At 35.1% G+C, this 19,786-nt stretch overlaps 1 protein-coding gene across 3 annotated transcripts; it reads right to left on the bottom strand.

Annotated features, from left to right (window-relative positions):
- Positions 1-802: 802 nt before the first annotated feature.
- flvcr1 (FLVCR choline and heme transporter 1) lies at positions 803-19,471 on the bottom strand. 3 transcript variants are annotated; one of them, XM_087297399.1, is made up of 11 exons: positions 19,393-19,471; positions 18,557-19,273; positions 17,288-17,432; positions 16,733-16,873; positions 13,389-13,456; positions 10,635-10,738; positions 5,818-5,925; positions 3,903-4,008; positions 3,597-3,708; positions 3,449-3,513; positions 803-1,948 (listed from the first exon to the last, which is right to left on the bottom strand). In XM_087297399.1, exons 2-11 carry the CDS (start codon positions 19,199-19,201, stop codon positions 1,865-1,867), a joined length of 1,578 nt encoding a protein of 525 aa, XP_087153525.1. In that variant the 5' UTR covers positions 19,202-19,273; positions 19,393-19,471; the 3' UTR covers positions 803-1,864.
- Between the last annotated feature and the right edge of the window lie 315 nt (positions 19,472-19,786).

Genomic DNA, 19,786 nt, shown 5'->3' with positions numbered 1-19,786 from the left:
ATAACAATTTGATCTTATACTGTCCTAAAAAAACAGTGTAAGATACTTTACTAGTCACTTTAGAGTCACTTCAGAGGTAAATGAAAACACTTATGTTCATTAGCCTTTAATCATGTTTTGTAAATTGTATGTATTTGGGAGGTTTTGCATGTGTTTATGATACATTGTTTATATGTACCATATGCTGTTGTTAATTTAAAACCCTTCAGAAATAAAGTTGAGTTTATTTAGAATATTATTTTATTTTTATTTTCATGTTAGTACATTGTTTTTAAAGTACAACTGTTTTGACCTGATACCTATTGAAATGGACAAAAAAGTTTATTGGCATTATTATTTTTGTCTCATTTAAGGAAGATTTACAGGGAAATGTACTTTATGGGTCTAAAATGGTTAACTTATCTTAATAATCATATATATATATATATATATATATATATATATATATATATATATATATATATATATATATATACACACACACACACTATTTACCCTAGTTAACCCAATAAAACCTTAACATTGCACTGTAAGCTGAATACTATCTTGTATAACATTACGTACTGTCAAAGATAAAAAGAATCAGTTATTAGAGATGAGTTATTAAAATATTAGATTTAGAAATGTTATATTTAGAAAATATTTATGTTAAACAGAAACTGTGGAAAAAACGTACAGAGGGGCTAATAATTCAGGAAGGCTAATACTACTGATTTCAACTGAATATACTGCATAAAACCCCCTGCCATTTGATTTAATATATTTGCAATATATTGCTCTATACAAAAACCAACAAATCACATTTTTTTTTAGCAATATTATTTTTAATGTTACAACAGCAGAGATGAAAAGATGAGACATGAGCTTTTGCACAAAGTGGTACTTTACACTGAATTTCCCAGCATCATTTGTGGTAATCCTGTGGAAGACCAATATGCACAGTTGCCTTCATTAACCGCCAAGTACACTAAGTAGAAACAGTAAAGATAAAAGCAAATAAAATAATAATAAATACAAAAACAATTCTGAAAAAGACCTCTTTTCAATAAATATGCTTCTACAATACAAAAATTAGTTAATGGAAAGTAAACCTAGGCGTATAAAACAATAGTGCTTTTTTCTACCACACATCTGAGGTATGGCATTTTCACGAAACCTCGCTAGGCCTGTAAGGAATGCACTCTAATAGACAGATCACATTCCTTTGAAGGAAGCATTCTTATGTGGTACAAATGCCGACAGGTTCATTTTGTGCTTTCCTGAAAAAACTAAACAAGTCTGATCTCTGTTAATGGTGTGATAGGTCACAATATTTGATTTTAGCTTGCGATGATTACATAAGCACTTAAAATGATGTCACACTTACTGTGGACGCTTTACGAGCGATGCTTTTTAGATTGCAGAACACTTTTCATTTAAAGCATGGCAATTCTTCATCATCCTGAATAAATAAAATAGGAGTTCATGGCCTTGGGTGTTTCACAACATGAACAAAATTGCTTTACAGTACACACACACAATCAGAAAGGTCCTTGAGACGAAGCAAACAAACATGCTGTCTAATCACACTAACAGGATTGTGCATACGGGCATTAGAAAGCCTCTTAAATACGGAATATTTGGTCCACAGTTTTTGAAACAGATAAAAAGTACCATGCTTTGATAATTAAGAGACGTACTGAAGGTAAACGTTGTCCTTTTCAACCTAGATTGAAGTCACAGTATATTTGTGAACAATTATTAAAGTCTAATTTCACTGAAAATTGTACTATAACATGATTACTGCAGAAAGAGATTTCAAGTCATCTCAGGACGGTCTGTGATCAGTTCTGATGTTCGATGTGCTGTTGGAGACGGTAAAGACTTAAATGGTGGTCTCGTGAGGTAAACCTGAAGACTCCATCTTGACGTCGCTGGAGGCTTTGTCTGAAGGCAGTTCAGTGGGAACCTTTAGAGGAAATACACTTGATGAACTGATGCCTAATTAGGAGCAGGAACTCTTCTTCATTTCCATAAAGAGCCATACATTTTTACATTGATTATTTTAAAGTTTGTTATTTTGAGCACATCCCACCAGTTAAAGGCAAAATGCAAAACTATTTAATAGTTGAGAATCAAAGACTTTAAAATATGATTATGTATATTTGAAGTAGACAGACAGACAAATAGATAGGTAGGTTGATGCATAAATATGTAGGCAGACAGATAGACTGAAAGACAGACAATTAGTTAGATAGATGGACAGACAGATGTCAGAAATTAATAGACAGGTATGGATGGATGGATGGATGGATGGATGGATGGATGGATGGATGGAAGGGCGAGCGGGCGGGCAGATAGACGGATGGATGGATAGATAGATAGATAGATAGATAGATAGATAGATAGATAGATAGATAGATAGATAGATAGATAGATAGATTTATAGATAGATTTATAGATAGATAGATGATAGATGATAGATAGATAGATAGATAGATAGACAGACAGACAGACAGACAGACAGACAGACAGACAGACAGACAGACAGACAGACAGACAGACAGACAGACAGACAGACAGACAGACAGACAGACAGACAGATAGATAGATAGATAGATAGATAGATAGATAGATAGATAGATAGATAGATAGATAGATAGATAGATAGATAGATAGATAGATAGATAGATAGATAGATAGATAGATAGATAGATAGATAGATGAACAGATAGACAGTTAGGTAGACAGATGGACAGACAGATAAATACAGGTAGTTAGGTAGATAGACAGACACATACAAACAGACAGACATGTAGATAGGTAGATGAACAGACAGACAGTTGGACAGACAGACAGATACAGTGGATAGATAGATAGATAGATAGATAGATAGATAGATAGATAGATAGATAGATAGATAGATAGATAGATAGATAGATAGATAGATAGATAGATAGATAGATAGATAGATAGATAGATAGATAGATAGATAGATAGATAGATAGATAGATAGATAGATAGATAGATAGATAGATAGATAGATAGATAGATAGATAGATAGATAGATAGATAGATAGATAGATAGAACAATATGTAGCTAGTAGTACAGCGTGAGTCTAGCAACAGATATGCTGTGAATTTGATTTCCAGGAAATACAAGGACTTGTCAAACATGTATCTTCAATGCAGTGTAAACAACTTTAGCTAAAAGCATCAGACCAATGCAAAAATGTAAACAAGAGAGGAATTAAACACAGATAATGATAGAACAATGGACAGATTGAAAATAGTTTATCTTCTCAGGCACACAGCTCGACTTTTGTCCTTTTTGACTTTGATCTGGCACTAAACTGATTGTGAACACAGTGATATCTATTGCTCCATATTATCATTACATTATAAGATATGAGCCTCTAAGTCTTTTTGGTGGATTTAGTTCAGTAAGGGGATGAAAAGCAACACTTACTGCTTGTGCTTTGTTAATATTGCCCACGTTGACATCATGCCTTTTGAGGTCTGATTTAATCAGAGCTGCAAGAACAAAAAAAAAAGCTTCTTAATGTTAATCATCAACAATACTGATCAATAAAACGGTTCGTAAATAAAAAAGCAACCTGTCAGCACAATCCCAAGGAGAATCCAGGCACACAAGAAAATGTTTCCGCTGAGTGGGTTGTAATCTGTTGTGAGCTTCCCTTGGATGAGAGTAAAAATGATACCGAACACCTACAATTAAAGATAAGAGTGAGACAGTGAGTTACTCAAAGCAGAATCTGAACCAGTTCTTCAGCATATCAGATACGGGCAGACTAAATGCTGGGGACCAAGTCAAATCATCTGAAAGAGTTACCAGGGTGTGTATGGAAATGAAAGCCTAGAAACAATAAAAAACAAATCGAACAACAGCAGGCCACACATACCTGTGCAAATGCATTCAGAAGACCAGAGGATGTGCCCTCAGACTCGGGGTACGTGATTTCAACACCAAATTCAAACCCAATTGGAAGGTAACCAGTCATAAAAAACCTTAAGTAAAAAAAGTAGTAACATGAGTCATATGTACCTACGTGGAAGACAGTGAGTACAAATGATCAGCATGTACAAACATGTTTAAGGGAATCAGACAACAATAGAGAAGAAAAACCTGTCACTGCTTCTTCTCAGGGCAACTTTAAACATACCTGAATAATTGACAATAGTTTCCTAAAACATTCTCTTGTAATATTTATATTGCAATATTATATTGTAATACATATATATGTAATATTTACAAAAGAACAGGCATGTGATCAAATTACATTTGTCGACTTTATTTTCCAGACAAAGAGAGGTGATCAATTGCTTCAAATCAAATGTTTCAAAGACTTAAAATGTCGAAATACAGGTCAAACAATCATCAGCTCCATTATCCTGACTTACCGTAGGGGTTCCCAAAAGCGACCCCCAAAATAACAATGCCAGTGACTCACGATCCCCAATATTCTCTTAGGTGTTTATAAATATATAAACCTTGCACACAACTGCGCACACATAATAATAGGTCTAAGTCTATTAATCGTTTAATTTTAAAGAACGCCACATGGACACCATCCTCCATGTTCAGTTTTGGTCTGCATTTATTTTTAATGTACATGAGTGCCATAAATGTGTTAGAAAGTTTAACCTGGTGCCATAAAATCAATCTGCTTTCAAAAAATGAAAAGGCTGATGGCTTTTTATTTGCATGTTGTTTTTATGTAACTATTAACTATATTTTTTCTTCTGTAGGTTATGGATAAAATGTGGTAATTCTAATAGTTTAAGAAAGTAAATTTTTGCAAATCACCAAGCGACGCCCTCATTGTCCCCACTTTGGTAACCACTGGTTAAACAGATGTAAAAAAAAGGCATGACATATTATTCTGACCTGTCCTTATTTAAAAATATAAATAAATAAATGATCGTTCTAAACTATTTTATATTTGAATTGAATAAAAACGTCTGATTGACAGATGGGTAGACTTTTTGAAAGATAACGTTAATGCATAAATATTTTATAATCTCAAATAATAAGTATTATCATTAAGTATATTAAATTCGATGTGAACAATACTTTTTACAATACTGAGTTCTGATTGGTCAATCGTCAATGTTTGTAAGTCATAAATTACCATAAAGAGAGAACTTTAATATTTAATTTGCATGATAACTTTTACATTACACACATTGTTGTTAATCTAAAGGGGATGGTAAGGGGGGATGGTAATTTTACAAAGGTGAGGCTTTGTGGTGAGTAGAATGCCATCTCCCTGCATCACCTTTCATTTTGAGCACTGCTTATGAGTATGTTTCAGCTACTTATACAAAGAAAGTTATTCTAAAAAATGTTGAAAAAAAAAACATTCTTCAAAATATTTTATATTTATGTTCAAAAGAAGAAAGAACTTCATTAAAGTTTAGAACCACAGTGAGTGAGTAAACAGTGAGAACATGTACTTTTTTTTGGTAAACTTTCACTGTAAATTAAAATCTTTTAATATGTCATCAAATTAATCGTGTTCTAAATATGCATGATAATATTTTTGCTATATATCTTTTCACTTAATGTCATTTTAATAATGAAAAGAGTACAAATATGCATTTACATGCCTTGACTCTCTATTTTTTTTCTTCGTTGCTTGTTTTAAAGAAAAACGTACTTAATTTTGATGTATCATTTCTAAAAACAAGACAATATTTTTCACTTGCCTAGAAAAAGCTTTCTGTTTTCAGAATTATTAGATATTAGACTAGAAACAAGTTAAAAAGAAAGACATTTATCGCAGAGAGTAAGTTGAACTCAAGTAACAAGCTTACCCTAAAACTCCAGCAGTGAAGAAGATGACAAGCAGATGCACGTTCAGTGTGAATGTGAAGACCACCATTCCAATAAAGGACAGCACATAGACGATCAGTGTTGTCAATCTAAACAGTGAGAAAACAAAGTCAAAAATTGGCAAGTTTTTCAGATCTGGGGTCTTATAATATATAAAACATTGTGTAAAAACATGTCTAAAAGTAAACGTACGGCAGAATACATTTACTATTAATTTATTAATGATTATACATTTACATTTAGTCATTTAGTAGCTGCTTTTGCCTAATGCGACTTACAATGGAGAAGGCATTCAGCAATTCAACAAGAAGAGGCAATGCTTTATGACTCATAATGGCTTATATGATGATGTAAAGTGTTTTAATTAAGTCCATATTTAAGTTAAATATGTTACTTATGATTTACTTCTTAGGCCCCGTTTACACTAATGCATTTTCATTTTAAAACGCATAAGTTTTGCTTCGGTTACGCCATTCGTCAACACTACGCCGGAGTTCTCGAGCACTGAAAACGGAGTGTTTCGAAAACGCTGGAGAGGCAGTTTTCATTCTAAAATGCTGCTGCTCCGTCTCAGTGTGGATGAGGAAAAACGGAGACATCTGAAAACGGAGGCGGGACTGCTGAGATTCGCTACTTGATTGGGGCTCTTGTGTCATTGCGTATCCTTCCCTTATTCATCAAGCCCCTATCACATGACTATAACACATGGCTTTAACGCTACCGGAAGACATTACTGAAAACAACAACATGGACACAGAAATGGGAGCGTTGTTTGCACTATTGTCTGTTTTATGCACCATTGTGCAGTTATTCATTTGTTACGTTTAGTAACAACTCGACCTCGTCGTCTGTCCACAAAAGTACCTCTCTTGCTTTCTTTGCCATCGCGTTTATTGTTCAACCGCCGTGTGTTGACTAACAATAACCAAATGCCGAGCGAGACGCATGCTTTCTGTTTATACTAGAACGCGCATGCCCACAGTGCGCCAATGGTCACGTGATATACGTTTTTGTTGGCATAGTGTGGACGGAAATATGTTCAGAAACGCGAGGTGAAACGCTAGTGTGGACGCAGATGGTTTTTGATCTAAAACACCGTTTTAAAACTAAAACGCACTAGTGTAAGCGGGGCCTTAGAGCTCAGCACATTCTCCCATTGTTTGTTTTTTATAGATCACAAAGTTTGCGTGGGAACTGCCGTATGTTTATTTATTCCAAATTAGTGAGAGTGTGATCATATTTACCACTGTTCTGTGAATATTCACAGGCAAAATCCATTTTTTTTCAACAGAACTTTACACAATTTGGAATTTGGTGTAAAGCTGAATAATACCTCCTAGCAAATTTTTATAAATGCTTAAAGGTGCAGTATGCGATTGTCTTCAGAATTTTTTTTTTTGTTGTGTAGGTCGAAAGTCTCATCACACTCCAATAGTAATGATTACAGTAAATTATCTAAATGTGTTTATATGTATTTTTATATTCTTGGTAGGGCATAAAATAATAAATGTTCATTCAATTAAATATTGTTAGGCCGACATCTCCCATAATTTTGATAAGTAGCTCAGACTGTCTGTCAGCAAATGTAGATTAGGACTTCTGCTCATCTCTGTTCACCCATATCCGCCATTAGCGCGTGCCCATCTGCATGAGTGCTGCGCGTTCACGCCATGGTGCACATAAGACAGTCACAGTCGAGATAAAATCAAATGCTGAATTTAAACTTTTTAAAACCCTGAATCAATATTGGAGTTGAAGTTTGGCATGCTTGAATAAGGACGAAACCACGGCTGAAGTATTTCTGTTAGACAGGTAATGTTCTGTTTTAAAACTATTTTAGCTTCAAGCAGAGCTGATTAAGACTGTGTTGTGTTACGAATGGGTTATAAGCACAGACGTGTTGTTCAGCCACTGAAATCTCCCAGTGAAACAATGGAATATTTGAATAAGAATATTCGCTCTGAAATAGCGTTTAAGTGTGGCTTAGTATCAAGTAAAATTCCTGTAGCCTACCAGCCAACCAATAACTACATTTCTAACTGGTGAATGGCATGGACTAGTGGGTTGTCTGCTGTTATGTCTCAGTACACGCATTCGCGATTTCAGGAGGCGTGACTTTGTAATACAGTCTCTACCCTGCCGTCCAAAGATAATATGCTAAGTAGTTAGCATATTGGCAGATCACCTACTACACCTTTAAGTTGATCGAAATAAAATATCTTTATTAGTGAACAGAAAGCTGCTTGGTTTAATATTTCTGCTCTATTGGAAATGTACAATTGTTCACCAAATTTGTTTGTTAATGTGACCCAATACAAATCAAACTAGTGAATAAAAACATTTGTACAATAATCAATTATAATTTAGCTGCTGTGGATATTGAAAATCTAATACTTTAGAGACCCACAGCTAATGTGTTAATACTTTCATAATACTTATTTGAGTTTCTTTCTTCTGTTAAACACAAAGGAAGATATCTTGAATTGAAGAATGTTGGAAGACAGCAGCCATTGACTTCCAGAGTATTTTTGTTCCCACTATGGGTGTTGATGGCTGCTGGTTTTCAACATTTTTCACAATATCTTGTTTTGTGTTCAACAAAAGAAAGAAATTAATTTATAACAGTTTAGAACCACTGGGATGTGCATAAATGATGAATATATATTTTTGATGAACTACCCCTTTGAAGTGCCACAGTTTTTTTTTTTTTTTAAACATTCACTTTAATAAATAATGAATGTTTAATAAATGTCTGTAATTTGTGTTAACATCAATGCAAAACCTTTAAAGGTCTCCTGTCTGTTTTTTGAATGAACTGCACTACTTAATGCATGTCTGCTATGTGGGCACCAGACGTTGTGATTATAAAAGAACAATAGATTCTGAATATTTTCAGTTTCATTTCTGTAACTGAAACTGATCTACATCCATAAACATTTGCATAATGGCAGACTACACTCTTCACTGGCTTCCTGGATAAACGCACCCTACTCTGACAAGAAATTGGAGTCATTTTTACAAATTTTCTGGAGGACAAAACTGTTCTTCAAACTTTTTATTATTACAGTTGAACTGCTAAAGTCACATGGAAAGTTTTGACAATGTTTTTGACTCCATTTCTGAACTTGTCTGGGACGGGACCAGTGCTGTATAACAAGGGTCAGAGTCTCTTGGAATTCATTTGTGCTGTAAAGATGAACAATGGTCTCAGAGTATTGGAACAACATAAAAGTGAGTAGTTAATAACAGAATTTCCATTTTAGGGTAAACCAACCCTTTAAGTCATACTTGCCATGGAGGTTCAGGTTGATCAGCTAGTTCAGGGGTGTCAAACTCAATTCCTGGAGTGCCGAAGTCCTGCACAGTTTAGTTCCAACCCTGCTCCAACACACTTACCTGTAGGTTTCAAACAAGCCTGAAGGACTCGATTAGTTTGATCAGGTGTGTTTAATTAGGGTTGGAACTAAACTGTGCAGAGCTGCGGCCCTTTTGGAACTGAATTTGACACCTGTGAGCTAGTCCTTCCAATGATTTATCACTAAATATTGGCTCAGGTTGATATGGTTTAATCAACTCCATTAGAAACTGAAATTCAATAACTCTTAAGACCTTTTCTAAGACTATTACCGTGCAGAGTTCCCTATTAAAGGAGGGATTTATAGAGCTGCACAATGTATCATATATCGCAATGTGTGCATCCACAAGTCACATCGCAACATATGCAATGTTGAGTCGGATTATAGATGACCACAGGTTAAAACACAGGAGATTTCTGGAGTCACTGCATAATTCAACCACAATAGACTGAAAGTTTATCATCTGCATGTGTTTTTAGTATTTTAAGAGAGTTTAAAACATTTGAATAGAGCATAAAGAAGTTTAATGAAGATTAGTTTTATTTAATTATTTATATGATGAAGACTATGCAGTGTTATTTTACATTTGATTATTAAATTTCTGTACTGAATATAGTTACTCTCTCCAGAAAACCATAAAGCATGGTTTATTTCACTTTGAGATTTGCTCCATTGTGTTTATTTATGGCTGTAGTTAATTTATTATATGTACAGTTAAAGTCAGAATTATTACCCCACTTAGGTTTCACCTTAAAATGGTGTTTAAATAAAAATGGGCAGCACAGTGGTCCAGTGGGTGGCACAATTACCCCACAACAAGAAAGTTGCTGGTTCGAGCCCTGGCTGGGGCAATTGGCATTTCTGTGTGAAGTTTGCATGTTCTCTCCGTGTTCAAGCGGGTTTCCTCCAGGTGCGATGAATGAATGAATAAAAAATTAAAACTGCTTTTATGCTAGCTGAAATAAAACAAGAATCCCCAGAAGAAAATTTACTTGCTCTGTTAAACATCATTTTAAAAAATTCAAAGGGGGCTATTAATTCTGAAAAAAATAAATGACAAAAACTATATTTATATTTCACTTCCCTACAGAATCATCCCACTCAATATAAAGTAATGCCTTAGCAAATAGAGCTATTTAAGTAATCTGATTAAATTGTATTTATATCGCATTATATAGAAAAAAAATTGCAATGTAAAATGTTTCCAATATCGTGCAGCCCTAATTTAAAATTAATGAAACTTTGAGCAAATCGTTTGAGATTCTTTAAATGAGAAGATGTGAAATATATAGTTGTTTTTTGACCTTGGATGCATGTACAGTAAACCTATTGTAGGAGACCTCCAAAACAAAACTTAGAACCTTTAAAATAGCATAATAGGGCACTTTAAATTACAAGCAAACGATTAAAAGATAAAATCCACCTGTTCAGCATATACTTACTTATAGGTTTTAGTACGATCCAGCCAGATTCCACAAAGTATGGAGCCAAACATTCCAGCCACCACCAAGGTCAAGCCGATTCTGCCTGTGTTTAGCTCCTCACCCTAAAACAACAAGTTTGTATAAGATTAAAAGGTGTTTTAAAGTGTGTAACTTAACATTTCAATCATTTTTCAAACATGTTAGCCTTGATCTTAAGACTTTAAATTAGAAGCTTACAAAAGCAAATTCATTAGGGCTCCAGTTGAAACCAGCAGCTGACAGTGTGTCCACCAAAGAAAACAAAGTGAAAACACCTAGCAGTGCATGCTTGATTTGAATAAGTAGAGATGTTTTGGTAGATATGATATACAGTTGAAGTCAGAATTATTAAACTACCTGAATTATTAGCACCCCTGTTTATTTTTTCCCCAATTTCTGTTTAATGGAGAGAAGATTTTTTCAACACATTTCTAAACAATAGTTTTAATAACTCATATCTAATAACAGATTTATTTTATCTTTGCCATGATGACAGTAAATAATATTTGACTAGATATTGTTCACAACACTTCTATACAGCTTAAAGTGACATTTAAAGGCTTAACTAGGTTAATTAGGTTAACTAGGCAGGTTAGGGTAATTAGGCAAGTTATTGTATAATGATGGTTTGTTCTGTATTCTATCAAAAAATATATAGCTTAAAGAGGCTAATAAATTTTGACCTTAAAATGTTTTTTTTTAATCAAAAACTGCTTGTATTCTAGCCGGAATAAAACAAATAAGTCTTTCTCCAGAAGAAAAAATATTATCAGACATACTGTGAAAATTTCCTTGCTCTGTTAAACCTTATTTGGGAAATATTTAAAAAGGAAAAAAATGTTCAAAGGGGTTTAATAATAATGTAAAAAGTTTAATAATTTTGACTTTAACTGTAAAATACCTATGGATACTGTTAATAACTACCCTTCCTACACTGTGATTGGAAAGTTGGCTAAAAAGGTGAAAGTTATGAGCAATTATTTTTACCTAAAGTTGATCACTGGCACTAGCTGACACTAAATTTGTGACGCAAGCATTTGTGATTAAAAAGCTTTTTATTTAATTTTTTATTTTTTAAAGAAAAAGCCAGACTGTTTTGCTATATAAAGCCATTATTCCTTGGCTGGGACCATGTAAAGCTCTCTGAAGCTGCACTGTACCTGCAATTTACAAGTTCAAACTACTGAGCACCCTAGAAATCAACTATATGAAGAAAACATCCTAGGGCGTTTTCCTCAAAAACTGAATTTCTTTTCAGTAGAAAAAAGAAGGAAATTAACATCTTGGATGACAAGTGGGTGAGAATTTATAAAGATTTTTATTCTGTATCTTTTTTAAAACCAATGCTCCCATTGAGACCAAATGGAAAAATGTGCTACCCTTGGTTGAAAAAAGCATTGGTGGGTGCACAGCCATAACAAAGAAAATTCTGTATAAAAAATGTCAAAACAGTTCTTGTTTACCTAGACCTATTTAAATAATTAAAAACAGTGTTATATAGTACAGGTCAGTAGCTGGCGATGCAAATTTGCGAATGAAACACTACAAACCTGTGCACATACTCTCTTGTGTAATCAACCATTATTGTTTTAGTTGTCAAGTATTCATGCAATCTGATAGTATGAACACGTCATACCCATGAGAATGACGTCACGAAATCATGCTATTGTAGTTTACACAGAGACCACAATAACTGCAATAATAATAAACTGCAGAGGTTTGCAAAGAAATTAAGCCATAAATATGATCAAATAATCAAAATCTTCATTGTGTATGACCGCAAAAAGAAATGAGGTTATGTTGAGGTTAAGTTTAGATAAAAGGTACAAAACTGTGCGTTATAATAACAGATTAAAGAAAATATACATGAACATAAAATATGGGTAACACTTTAAAATAATGGTCCATTAGTTAATGTTAGTTCATGTATTTAATAACGTAAACAAACAATTCATTACACTTTTATTAAGTATTTATTAATCTTTGTTAATATTAGCTAATGTTATTTAAGTTAAATACCATTAGTTCATGTTAACTAACGGTGCTTTAACTAATGTTAACTTTGGAATTTAATAATTCATAAGTAAATGTTGAACCATGAATCATGAATGCTTTACAAGATTATTCATATTTAGTAAATGTTAGTAAATACATAGACTAACATTAGCCAATGGAGCATCATTCTAAAGTGTTACCAAAATAAATGTATTTACACAATAACTGTATAATTCTTTTCAGGTATTTTCAGGTACCAAAAAACACTGTTGAGGTCAAAAATAAATGGCTAAATCTTTTTTTTGTTTGTTTGTTTTTGCTTAAGTGATCAGTCTCAGCAGAATGTATATTGGCCCTAATCTACTACAACACTTTGCCTAACAATCACCCGTCTCCTCTTTTAAACGGTTCTCACGACCAGATACTGAAGTGCACAATAAGAGGGATCACATGGTCATCAAACTTAAGCCAACTTAAGCCTGCAGAGCATTTGGACAGATCGAACTTGGTAATGTACAGTACATTCAGTGCTTGTCTTTTCATTTGGACCCTATCATGAGTAGCAGGCATGCATGAAAGTTGCTAATGAACTGCAAAAGCCTGAACAAAAAAACTGGTGCTCAGCCGCCCATTCCCATCAAACAGTTCCATTGTGAAAATGGAGAAACGGAGACAGAAAAAATCCTTACACCGATTGCTGCACATGAAAATGAATAGTATATAATAAAGGTCACTTACCTTGTAGTGAGTAATAATCATTTGATTGAGGAGTGTAGAGACAGAGTAGAACGATCCGGTCATGATACCTAAAACATGAGCAGATAAAAGATTCAAATGCAGAACTTTTCTCACATTATGTTAAGTGTTTTTAAAGATCCTGTGAAGCGCTTTGAAATGTGCAGTTTTTTATTTGATGTTAAGAGATAAAGAGACAGTGGGACATAGAGTAGCTCCTGCCTTTAAAAAAAAAACAGCCAATAGCATTTTGTTTTTATCACAGCTCTGCCATAGAGAATGGTTGAGCTCAAGTGCATCAAATTAAAAGCAAATGAAAAGCATCTTGAAGAGGGTGGGGCATGTCAGATACTAGAGAGCACTTGATTGGTCAAGATTTGTTGAGAAACTGAATAAAATTGTTAATCCATTTAGGCAGAAGGGACAAATTGCAAGCTTGGATGTTTATATTCATTCATTTTCAATAAACCGCCAACTTATCCAGCATAGGTTTTACACAGCAGATGCCTTTCCAGCTGCAACCCAGTACTGTGAAACATCCATTCACACTCATCCACACTCATACTATGGCAAATTCAGTTTATTCAGTTCCCCTGTACTGGATTTCTTTGGACTGTAGGGGAAAACCGGATCACCTGGAGGAAACCCACGCGACCTTACTGTAAGGCGACAGTGCTAACCACTGAGCCACCATGCCGGCCTGGAAATTTATCTCAGTTCTACATTTTTAAATGCAAATTTTGTCACTATTTTGGAGGACACTCACTTATATCCTTAAAACTAACATACTGATACTAACATCTAAAAAACTTTTAAAGGACTTTTAAAGTCTGCGTGAACCAGACATTACTTCAACTTTTATTGAAGTCCAATAAGTAATTTCCATCTGAAACAGAATATTAAGTAGGGGCAGGATTTAATTTTTGCATTTGTCCACTCATCTTTCACCTGCAGCAAACTAACAGTTGGAGGGGGCGTGCCTAAGCCGTCAAACTGACATCATCAGAGAAGAACTGCCAATTCAGAGTGGAAGCAAATTGTCAGATTTTGATTAAATATTACTAAAGGCAAAGTGGATTGGTTAATGCTGATTTATACTTCTGCGTCAAGCGAACTCGTATGCTACGGCACAGTCTGCGCATGGATGCATAGCCCTTGCCATGTCCATCGCACACCTCTCAAAAAATGTAACTACAAGCCGCAACGACGCATAGCGCTAACTCTGTGATTGGACGGCTTGGTAGCGGTGACGAGAGTGGGTGGGACCGAGCTACACAAACCAGATGGAGCAAGTGTTTACAAGTGTCGAGTCACTTGAAGAAGCTCCAGATGGAAAGTTTTATTTTGTGTTTACATTATGATTAATGTTGTTGCCGATTCCAGCCTCAAAATGATAATGTAGAGTTCAGAAAAAACAAAACACCAGCGAAGAAACACCACATAGAGGAACATAAAAACCTACTGCCAGCTAACGTTTCGGAAGTGTTATTGCAGAGCAACACAACAACGGGCAGAAGTATAAATGCACAGCAACGAGCAAGGTATGCGCAGTGGGTTGCGCCAATCACTTAACGCACACCAGGCTTTAATCAGTGGATTAACGTGAACACATTAATTGTTCATCTTAAGACTAACAATGTGTGCTAGCAAAATATACATTGTATATTTTGATTTCATGCAGACTTTCAGTTCAGTTTTATCTGCCTGTCTTTTAGAAATAAAATCTTGGATGAATCAAAACTTCCTTAAATTCAACAGTTCTAAAACTGAGGTCTTATTAATTGGCACCCCTACTAAGGTCCTTCTACCCAGGTGCGTAACCTTGGGGTGCTCTTTGCACAGCTCAGTTTTAACTCCTACTTTAAACACTTAACAAAAACTGCCTTCTTTCATCTCCGCAATATTGCACGGATCAGACCATTTCTCTCACGACCAGATGCAGAGAGGCTTATCCATGCCTTTATCACATCACGTCTTGATTTTTGTAATTCACTATTTGGGGGTTTACCTACAAGTTCTCTCAGAAGACTACAATATATAAAATTCCGCTGCGTGGGTTCTGACACACACATCATCACGCCACCATATTACTCCTGTGATACAACAATTGCACTGTCTTCCTATTAAATCACGGACTGATTTTAAGACCTTGATTTTAACTTTTAAAGTAGAGCATGGGTTAGCACCCAGTTACATCTGTGACCTGGTGACCCTCGCCACTCCAGCCCGCAGTCTTTGTTCTGCATCGGGACTTACCTTGTATCAGCCATGGTGTAAACTCAAGACCATGGGTGGGAGGGCTTTCTCACAGTGTGCCTAAGCTGTGGAATGCACTCCCCATCAGCATTAGGAATACTGCCTCTCTGTAATGTTTTAAGAAACTTCTTAAGACTCACCATTTTAGCATAGCTTTTAACTTAGGATGATCATTTCGTTAACTTTTTATTCTGTCTTATGGTTCATATTTTTATTGTTTTATTGCATCTTTTACTGTTGTGCTGTTTTGCTTGCCTTGTGTTGCTGGCATTTTGCCTTGTAGCGATTTGAGTTAAAAAAAAAAAAGCGCATTACAAATAAACTGTATTCTTCTTATTATTACTTTAACTACTACTATGTACATACAACAAACAAGATTACCTGTAAATACAATGCACTTATGCTTATGGTGTACTGCAAAACACTTTTGTTGCCAATGAATGATATGATTAAGGTTAGGAACAGGTTTAGTGGCATAGGTAGGATTAAGGGTTGGTTTAGATTGTATTTAAAGAAATGAATTACTGCTTTAGTGGTATTTTTAAACATAAGAACATCTGATATATGTTTTTATTAAATGCATATACTGTATCAAATGATTAATTTAAATGTTAACATAAAAGTGAAACATTTTGAATGTAAAGTATGTCAGTTTTATATAAAAACAACAAATTGGCATAAAGAATGATTGCAATTGGGAAAATTTTAAGTTACGAAAGCTAAAGAAACAAAACTGTGGTTTAGAACAGATTAAAGGAAAATAAATGAACACAAATTATAAAATTAAAACTAATTTCATAAATATAAAAAATAAAAATAATAAAAAAATATAAATATAAACTTAAATACCACTGAAGTAAATAGAGATACACAGCTAGAAATGTGTTAGAAGAAATATGTAGCCTAATAAAATTGCAATTAACATTTAAAAATTTAGGAGACCACACAGTATAAAATATTGCTAGGGTGTAATTATTTTTGGCAGACCTCAGTAGACTTTAAATGTGTTATTTTTCTTATGCCAAAATGCTAAGTATGAGAAGTCATGAACGTATTTGCTATTTCTATTACTGAACAATTGTCTTTCTTACCATAGCTGATGAGGAGCAGAATGAAGGGCTTGTTTCTGAAGAGGTTAATGATTGACTTCTTGTATGAATAGTCTTCGGCTGGACCCGTGGAAAGAACAGCTTGAGCTTTGCTGGGTGGTAGTGGAGGTCTGTCCTTAATGACTGAATAAAAACAAAACACATAAATGAAGTTCTAATCCTCATTAACTGACTTCTGAACATGTTTCCAGCTGTTGTTAAGAGATAAACATTTTTGTATTATTTTTGATACTCCTCAAAATGTTAATGTTGCATACATCGCTGCTGTCAGTGTTTATTATACAGCTCTTTATTCTGGCGATACACATTATTATATGCAATGGTAATGCCCAAAGTCTTCAACATGCTACAACTTGTTTATATGCATTCTGAATCATCATAATAGCAAAAAGTGCAGAAATCATAGTGTTCAGAAGACTGAATAAGAGAAAGTTGTTTAGCAGGATTGTTTATATCTGTGTCTTTATTTCAACCTCTGTTACTCAACTTGTGGGGAAAAAGGTTTTAACAATGTGAAATGCAGATACTGATTGTTACCAAATATTGTTAGAAGGAAGAGCAAAGTTGAAACTGCCGCTGTCCCGTAGAACATAATGCTGATGTTGTGGCCCATGAGATCTTTGTCGTCTGCGGTGTTGGGAACCAGTACAGGGGGGAGGAGGAATCCTATGGCCACACCAAGCTGACGGGAAATAAAGAGACCATATTACAAACAACTCCATACATAATACAAATAAATAAAAAAATGCTTAAGTCTTGGATTATAGCTTTTAATATTGTTAAATATTTTGTTTCCCTTCTAATGTACAGCATTTCTGTTCATATGTAATTTATGTATCTCATGATGTAATCGTTATTTATTTGTACTTAACTTCTACTCTTTATTTGGTTTAACATTATTCTTTTTTTCTTCTTTTTTTTTACAGCAATCTTTTAACTTCTGTTATTATAGACCAAGTCTACCTGGGTGGCGGGTGGGGATTCGGGGTTGTTTTACTCATATGCTGTATTCTTTCTATATTATATAAAAACTGAAATAATAAAAACAATTGTTCACAAAAAAAAATAATAATAAAAATACATACATACACACACACACACACACAATATATATATATATATATATATATATATATATATATATATATATATATATATATATATATATATATATATATTTTTTTTTTTTTTTTTTTTTTTTTAATTTTAATGAGAGATAGAATGTCAATATTGTTTGGAGCAAGGAGGGTTAGTAAATGCTTAAAGAATGTAAAGGTAGATAAATATAACTTTATAAAATATATATACTTGAAATGATAAAGTTATTTAATAATAATAAAGGTTGATGAAAACGGACTCAACCCTTAAGAATGAAAACAAATCCACTGGATTTACACTTTATTTTATCTATCTTTCTAAAAATACAATATATAAAAAATAATGTTGTGTATCTATCTCAAACAAATATTAGTAAATACTGAAAATTTCTTACATGAGCAACATGCCTAAACTGTTTATCCCTTAAAACCACTATTATAAAATAACAAAATAATTTTCTAACCAGCTGAATGCTTAAAGGCATTTCAATGCTTGAATGGATCCTCGATGTTAAAAACAAAGCTTCCAGCTAATTTCTTACATTTTACTGTAAACTATTACCCTGATATTATCCATTTATTACGGTAAACGCACAAATTTAACAGTGCTTGGTTGTTGCTAACTGTAAAACCACATTAACAATATGGTAAATTCCCATTAATCTTTAACCACATGTGTAACTGAAGTAATGCAATTTAAAGCCCGCACCTGGTTGCCCAACACAGCAAAGGCACAGGCCGTGGAAACTTCTCTCGGGCCAAACCAAACCGAGGCGATTCTGGAGGGCAGGCCGAGGATGAACACCTGTGCCACTGAGCATATGATCTGCGCGGTCATGGTGACCCAGAACAGGCCGGGCCCCACGCTGGCGCACTTCACCCACGCGCCCAGGGCATTCAACCCGGCACCGAGAAGCGCTGTCACCCGCAGCCCCTTCTTATCCAACAGCCAGGTCGCAGGGAAGATTAAAGGCACGTACGCGACCATATAGACCACGGAGAGCCAGTCGATGGCGATGCTTGTTACACCATAATAGTCCATGAAAATGTTCGTGATGATGCTGTACTGGATCCACTGGAAGGCGTTGACGAGCGAATAAAGGCTGAACACCGCGAGGACCGCAAAGCGCCTCCAGTAGAGTCTGGTCTCCAGCGCATCGCTCCTCTGCTCGGCGGGAAGCATCGCCTCTTTTTCATCCGGCGGTGGAAGCTCCTGCTCCAGCACCTTCGGGTCCAGCGTGATGTGGACCGACCCGTTGGAGAGCTCCTTGTAGCCGCTGTCCTCGTCTGTGTTTCCTTCAGGTGCGCTGTCGGGCAGAACATGCTGCTCCTGGAGAAACTCACCTGCCACCATTGTGACAAAAGTAACGCTTTCCTTGTGATATGAACGTTTTCACTGCATGCCAGGTGGCTTTGGGTGCGTTTCCTGGAGCGGTAGGCGTATAAAAGAAAGACAAGGAAGAAGCGTCCAATTGTTAACAACACAAATGATACGTTGTAATTATTGTCTACGGACTAAATTGGCACCACGTTTGCGATAACTACCGGCTTCAGCAGCATGAGAGTGACGATGATGGAGGTGGCGTGATGTGCGCATCCTCGTCGGATTTGCTTACTCCGCTTCGGCTTGTCTGCCGCTACTGTAAGTAGATTTATAGGCTTGGCGAGGACCAATGAAAGCGCAGGTGGGGCGGGGCTAATAGACAAGCCTTCTTCTACACGGCACACTGCTGAACTGTCGCTTCAAGGGCCTTTTTCCTACTCTACACAACTAGCCCGTGTCAAAAACACTTAGGGGTCCTAAAACAAACCCTAAGGGTATTCTTTAAAGTAACATATCTTAAACGTTCTATCACTGTAACCTTTTCAGAGGTAGAATGAATAAGTATCAAATCTCCAGGCTATAAGCGCATGTTTTAGAATAAGCAAGTCCTGTACA

Source organism: Danio rerio, chromosome 20, assembly GCF_052040795.2.
Source record: "Danio rerio strain M-AB ecotype USA chromosome 20, GRCz13ab, whole genome shotgun sequence".
Taxonomy (NCBI): Eukaryota; Metazoa; Chordata; class Actinopteri; order Cypriniformes; family Danionidae; genus Danio; species Danio rerio.
The sequence above is the reverse complement of the archived record's forward strand: the minus strand, read 5'-3'. Positions and strand labels throughout refer to the sequence as shown.

Coding starts and splice junctions, on each gene's coding strand:
- flvcr1 (XM_087297398.1), bottom strand. CDS start 19,201: ATGGTGGCAGGTGAGTTTCTCCAGGAGCAGCATGTTCTGCCCGACAGC. Junction 10,739..13,388: donor TGATTATTACTCACTACAAG/GTAAGTGACCTT, acceptor TTGTTGTTTTAG/GGTGAGGAGCTAAACACAGG. Junction 5,926..10,634: donor GATCGTACTAAAACCTATAA/GTAAGTATATGC, acceptor CTCACTGTTTAG/ATTGACAACACTGATCGTCT.